The 7169-nt window shown below is 49.9% G+C and overlaps 1 protein-coding gene across 1 annotated transcript in view; it reads right to left on the bottom strand.

Annotated features, from left to right (window-relative positions):
- Positions 1-6715, bottom strand: part of NHS (NHS actin remodeling regulator) — a 322736-nt gene extending 316021 nt beyond the window's left edge. Inside the window, exon 1 of the mRNA XM_015417586.1 lies at positions 6283-6715. Within this exon, the coding sequence (XP_015273072.1) occupies positions 6283-6715 (433 nt within the window). The remainder of the gene's footprint in view (positions 1-6282) is intronic.
- Positions 6716-7169: the final 454 nt, after the last annotated feature.

The raw sequence follows: 7169 nt of genomic DNA, 5'->3' as shown, positions 1-7169 counted from the left end.
AAAAATAGAGAGAGTTATCATTGCATATTTTTGCTCATGATGTCAATTGTGGTCCACATAAGCTGCTCTATGAATCTGAATTTTCAAAGTCTGTGTTTATTTCAAGACTGTAAGTCGATAAAAAAGTTTCTGGACTTTAAAATAACTTTTCTTACACAAGCTACATTTTTCTGATCTAATATTTCATATACATATAGACAACTATGCTCGGTCACAGAACTACGGAAGTTTCTGTTGGTTATATGAAAATATTTGATTTTTCCATGCATGTATCCAATTGCAATGTTCACACATTATAAGGACTATATTTTGTTTCAAGATAAAGTAACAAAAAAGCCTAGGAATGCAACAATACTGTAATCAAATATTAACAACATTATAAAGGCCTGTGCATTTATCAGATCAAGGCTCCGTCTAATCTAGTACGTTGGGTTGGATCCATAGGTAATCTTGCACAAGCTCATACCAGAGGGTGGCTTGTGATTTCAGTGGACTTCCCAAACTCAAGATGCAGCCGCCACCACTCCAGTGCTGCACCCCATTCTGTTCCCAAGACTCTGAGCAGCAGCATTTTGGTGGCATGGAGCACTACAGAAAAGAATGGGAAATGGTGAGATCCCTTCCGTAAATGGAGCTTGCACCAATAGTTCTTACAACCTTACCCTCTTCTTTTAAGAATGGTCAGATTTCAATGACCTGTATACTCAGCATCTGCAAAACAAGATAAGTAGTTGGGGTGTATATACACACCCATAAGAAGAAAAGTGCCAATAATAAAGACCTTTCCCCAAGCAACAAGAGACAGGGCTGAACAGATATCTGGGCCCATCTAACTCCAGTACTGAGGCTTCAGAAATTCACTGCCTATTCGCCGGAGTTAAGCAGGAAACTTTCCTCTTTAAGTAAGAATTCAATAGGTGTATACCTCAGACCTGAAAAGAGTTTTGGTTTAATAAATTGTGACTGGGCAAAAACTTGTAAAAAATACAGCTCATCCTTCCCAAGTCTGTGGGAGGTGGCAACGAAAGACATTCCGCCCTAATTGATCATCTCTTTCTCTGTTTCTTTCAAGTGTAATCCTCTAACTCAGAAAAGTCCAGCGTAAAAGCAGAGGGGAAGTGGCAGAGCCACAGCAGAAAAGTTCAAGTTTCACTGAAAAACCAAACAAGCAAGCAGGTGAAACCTGTCATGGATTCTTTAGGAGGTCTTGTCTGCTTCAGAACAGACAAGGCTGAAAAGAAAATTGAAGAATAAGTAAACATGCTCAGCATAAGAGGCTTTATCCTGTCTGTTTTCAAAATTAATTAAAGCCATACACTGAAGCTCATCTCTTGTCACTTCCCTTGTGTTCCTTACTTGGATATTTTTAATGTAATCCTTAGTTACTTTCTTAAAACCCTCCCCAGGCCCACCCAATGCAGGGTAGTGAGCCAGGGCAGACTGAGAGTCAGAAACTCTGTAGATCCTTTTAGTACCAGAGTAGTTAGAAGGAGGACACTGTGAGAAAACATTCCACATCATCTGAACTTACTACTTAGCAATCCTCATAAAAACAAGATACAGAGAATATACAAATCTAACCCAGAGTTTTCAAAGTGTCAGGTCCAAGTTCCTCAAACCCAACTTGGATTCCCTGCAGCCGCACAACAGTTGAGGGAATGGCTTTTTAAAAACACAGGGGTGACCACATGGGTTCAGAATACCACCACACGGGGAAAGAGGGTCCCTACACTAGAGGGAATTATTTTCCCCCTTTTGGCTATCCCATGTGCACAGTGAAGAGAATGGTTACAGTATAGCTTTCTCCCAGACATATTGATTTCCCACGCAAATTAAAGCTTGGGGGGGGGGGTTCAGTGGGGGTCAGAGGGCTGTGCAAATGTGTGATGCCAAATACCAGTAATCTCTTATAATATATCCTATGAGGAAAAAGTTGCATGTAATTGTCCTGCAGGTGTTAAAATCAGTGCTAAATGTGGGTTCATGTCAAAGCAACTAGCTTCTGCAACCTGACCAGTTAGTGAACTGTATCTGCACACATTCTTCATACACCAATTTGATAATATGAAATGGGCCCAAAGATTTGTCTGTATAGCAGTCCTGTGTAAGGAATGAAATTATGCATTTCCCACAGTGATAGATACGCTGCAGCAGCAAGACACACATGAAGTCGCAACTGGTCCATCAAGGTCAATATTGTCTACTCAGACTGGCAGCAGAAAGTGATTGTTTTCAATGAAACCTTTCTACCAATGTCTTCAATAAGAGAAGGCAAAAGAATCACTTTACAAGCACACCCATTAGCAGTTTGAGAAATTACTGTATTCTACCATTTGGAGTGCCACAATATCAACTGACTTTACAACAGCAAGACAATCTAATAATTTAACATATAACATCCTTTTTTTAAAAAAGTGTGTGCATGCACATGCGCATATAGCCAATTTGGGGCATAAATTAAAACAGTAGTTCTCATGTCTCAGGAAATCAAACAAAACAACTGCATACTACAGAAATCTGTCAGACACATGGATAGATGTATTATTGGGCTTCAGAACACAAGTGAGTGATTCTAAGGTGTGAAAATTGGAGGTACTTATAGAGAAGAATGGGGGATGCATCCTCAACTCTAACAGTTGTGAAGACTCATGATGGTTCTACGCCCCATTCCACTTTAGGGGGCCAACATGAACCGTATGTGATACAAACACATACCCTTTTCTGGTAGGTCCTGGGTGCCTACAAATGTTAATACTTCAGGATTCCTATTGGGTTGCCACCCACCATCTTTCCACATGCTATAAACAGAGTTTTCCTCCTGGCTGGGCAGCTGGAAATCTATGGCTCAGACATTTTGCATTTTGGCAACTGGTACTGAAAAAAGATGGAAGCCTCCTCCTTTCCAGCTGTCGAATAAGTTGGTTCTCTAGTTGAGCGGTATTATATACCTGCAGTCCAACTAGGGTTGTCAACAACCTGGAGGAAAAAAAATTATCTTGCACCTCTAACAGAGGCTCAGCATATGGAAATGTGCATTTGGAGCTTTTATGGCACTGAGGGAAACATCAGCTGGTAGATACTACCCCATTAAGCTTCTGTTAAAGGGCAGAACATCTGTTGTTTCTGGAATCTTTGTTATTCAGCAACCATGAGGAAGGTCTGTGGGTCTGGCATGTAAAATCCCAAACACCAGGCTTTATCCACCAGATAGATAGTTTATAGACTTTAACTGAGTTAACAGTTTCTGTACCACAGGAAATTCTGGGTGCTCTAATTCTATCAAGTGGATTGCACATCAAGCTGCAGCTCATTTATGGTGACCCCAGCAAGGGCCTCTAAAGGCAAATGAGAAGCAGAGGTGGTTTGCCATTGCTTTCCTCTGCACAGTCATCCTTGGTGGTCTCTCATCCAGTTACTGACCCCGCTTAGCTTCTACGATCTGACAGGACCGAGTTATACCATATCACCTTCCCTCCCATCAAGTGGATTAGGCATCTCCAAATAAGAATTTTCTCCACCCTCATCAAACTTCCCAGGATTCTGTGGGGCAAAACAGTCACTGGTTTAAAGCCAAGCGATGTTGGTAACATAGATAGAACTAAAAGGCTTCTTTGAGGGGGGGGACGACTACAAAGATCTAAACTTCAGGCTGGCCACTGTTTGTAACGTTGGCATACTGTAAGGCTAATAATTAGCCTGGAGCACTAATTAACTTGCAAAGCTTCTCTTCCGTGATGCTCAGTTACGTTCTGCTGAACAGCAGACAAAGAGTTTGTGCTTCCTCAGATCCGACAAGAATTGTTCATGTTGATCTTTTCAGGTCACAAGAAGACTGGATCATTCTGAGAAGAAGTCCATAGCCCCTTTTCACCTAAGGGCCACAAACTGACTTCGAATACATGTTGGGGGGACGCACAGTGGTCTGTGGGTGTCAGGTAGAAAAGTAATACTGGAACTCAAAGGTATTCTCACCACAGCTCCTACCACTTTAAGGCTAGATCTGAGCCCAGTAGCACCTTAGAGACCAACAAGATTTTCGGGGTACCAACTTCTGAGAGTCCAAACACCCTTTGGTCCTCGGGCACTACTGGGCTCAAATCCAGCCGTTTTACGGCAGACCACAGGGTTACCCACTGAAGTGACCTCTATCATTTATTTATTTATTTAAATTTATAACCCGCCCTCCCCGCGAACGGGCTCAGGGCTGCGTACAGATGGGGCCAATGCCCAATACATAAAACATTAAAACTGCATTTTAAAAACATTCAGTACAACATAAGTGCTCTCCACAACAACTAACAAGGGAACAGATGACGTCATCAGGATGGTATCCTTAGTGGCCACAGCTCCACGCAGTACCACCATCTTTGCACTCACGGCGAGTTGGTAGTAAGGGCTAGGACAGATAGTAATAGTTGTAGACGGATGGTAACAGTCGTGGCGGCTCCTACTCAAACGCCTGGCAGAAGAGCTCCGTCTTGCAGGCCCTGCGGAACTGTACAAGGCCCCACAGGGCCCGGATCTCCTCTGGGAGCTCATTCCATCAGGTAGGAGCCGCCACCGAAAAAGCCCTAGCCCTAGTCGCCGCTAGTCTGGTCTCTTTGGGACCTGGAACCACCAGGAGATGTTTAGTCCCGGACCGTAGTGCTCGTTGGGGAACATATGGGGAGAGGCGGTCCCGTAGGTATGTCAGACCCTGGCCATCTATACAGATTGCCCATCTCCCATGCTTCAGAAACAGGGCTCTCTCAACATCTACAACATCTATTTATTTATTTAGGACATCTTCACACTGCCTCTCCAGTCCTGACTGAAGCAGCTTACAAGTACAAAAAAAAATCATCAGAAGGTTATTGATGTAAAAACCAAATGAGACATTAAAAGGAGCCTTTAAAGGGAGAGGATTTAACATGCAGGGAGCCATGTTCAGCAGATGTTAGCAGCTGCTGGAAGTCCTCCCTTTGCTTTTGACATTTGGGGGTGAGAAAGTAGGATTAACACATCTTTCAGTAAGCAGGAAACCGACTCTGGCCTTACTGGGAGCCAACCCAAGCCAGGATTCCTCTTCCACCAGCAGCCACCTAAGGCCAGGACACACCTCCAGGCCCCAGAACGCCAGATCGGATGTAGACACGGCAGAAATGCCAAAGCCATGCCGGAGGCATCCCATGCAGGCTTGCCGGGCTCCTCCTCCGCCTGGCACTTCAAGCGAGGACTAGGCAGCCTGACAACAGCCGCCCTCCTTCTGTTCAACGGGAAACCACCGAGGAGGAGGACGGGCGCTTTGGTATTCACGTGAGAGAAGGATCACCTTGGCCGCACCTGGCGGAGGAGCCCGACGCAGAGAGCCGCCTGCGGAGAAGGAAGGAGCCCTCCCCCCAGTCAGCATCCGCAAGGAAAGTGGGTCAGGCGGAGCTGCGCGGGGAGAAGGCTCATCCTGGGAAATGCGTGCCTTTAAAAAAAAGCCCAAACCCCTGCAGCGCGGAGCGGGGTCTCCTCCCGAATGACAGGCGCTGCCGACGGATCCCTCCCCAGCCCTCCCGGGCGGAGACCTCCTGTTTATCAGCCGCTCAGCCACTCCTTCCGCAGAAAACCATCAGGCTGAACGTAACTCTGGGGCAAGGCAGATCCTGGCACCGTCCCTTCACCCGCACGAGATGGCGAAAAGGATGTGGAATCCGGGGGGGGGGGGGGAATGCTCTACACAGGCGACCCGGGGCTCCTCTCCGTACCACCCACTGCGTTTTCGCGCAGGCAATCGCCGGGCAAACCCACAACAACCGCGAAAGCCCTCCTTGGCATAAACACCACCTTCGGATGAAAGCCTCCAGACAAACTTCACACGCGCTTCCATCCGGATCTCCCCCTCCCCGTTGACCCCCCACATCGGCAGAGAGCCTCCCCTCCTTCTGGCCCCGAGTTCCCCGAAGGCGCACGGAAGACGCCGCAGTCCTCCCCCACGAGAGGAGAACAGGGGTGTGTGACGAAAAGGCGGCGGCGAGGCGAGGAACCGTCGCCACACACTCGGTAGCGCATCCCTGCTGCCGCCCCAGGGCCACACCTCCCCAGTCGGGGCCACCGCGGTCTCTCCCCCTCGGGAACCCGCAGCAGCAGCAGCGAAGCCCACTCGAGCGATCCCCATCCCTCCCCCTCCTCCGGCTCGGCGCGCCCCGAGAGACACACACACACTCGGCGGGGTGAAGGTGAGCCCGGCGGCGGCAGCAGCCGCACTAAGGTCGCCTCAAGGGGAAGGGGGGGAGCGAGGTCGCCTGGGGCACTTACGCACTGCCTCCTGCTTGGGGTCGAGGCCGTGGATCACCCCCTGGACGCCGCCGATCTTGCTGTGCAGCGCCCGGACCCGCCGGTGGGTGACCTGGATCTCGGTCTCGAGCTCCTGGAAGAGGGCGCAGGCATGCCTCGCCACATCCGAGAGCTGCCGGAGGATCCGCGAGAGAGCCACGTTGCTGACCGAGCCCAGGTCCGGCATCGCCAGGGCCGCCGCGCCTTCGTTCTCCTTCCCCTCGGGGGCCACCGCGGCCAGCCCGGCGGCGGCGGCGGCGGCAGCCTCTTCCTCCGGCTCGTCCCCCGTTTCCCCGGGCTCCTCTCGCTGGCTCCCGGGCTGAGGCTCGCCGCCGGGATTCTCCTCCAGCACCGAGGCGACGTGCTGCTGCCTGCAAAGCCACTGAGGCTCCACGATCCGCTTGGCGAAGGGCATGGCGAAGCAGTCCGGGCCGGCCGGAGAAGCGTTGGTCGTCCGAAGCCCCCAACCCGGTCACCGGCGCAAAGCGAAGGTAGCGAGTCTCCCACTCCTCCGGGCTCTTCCCAAACTAGGCTGGTTCTGCCGCTCCTCCTCCCTTCTCCGCCGCCGCTTGCTAACAGCCGGCATCGGCGGGCGAGTGATCCCCCATGATCTTCATCGGTTGGTCTCCGCGCTCAGCCCTCCCGCTGCGCCTCTCCCCGGCCACCTTCGTTGCTTATCAGTTGTTTCCACTCCCCCTTCTTCGTCCTCCCAGCGAGCGTCTCTGCCCTCGCTCTCTCGCTTCCCCAGACAGCCCGAGCCTTCAGCGCGCCAGAGAGGTGGATTTTAAACGGATGGCTTGAAAACCCGGAGACAGGAATTCACCTAAATCTTTTGCGAGGAGGAGCAGGCAGGGAGAGACACCCACTCT

Source organism: Gekko japonicus, unplaced genomic scaffold (assembly GCF_001447785.1).
Source record: "Gekko japonicus isolate JY-2015 unplaced genomic scaffold, Gekko_japonicus_V1.1 scaffold18, whole genome shotgun sequence".
Taxonomy (NCBI): Eukaryota; Metazoa; Chordata; class Lepidosauria; order Squamata; family Gekkonidae; genus Gekko; species Gekko japonicus.
Note: the sequence above shows the minus strand (reverse complement) of the source record. Positions and strands in the feature narration are given on the sequence as shown.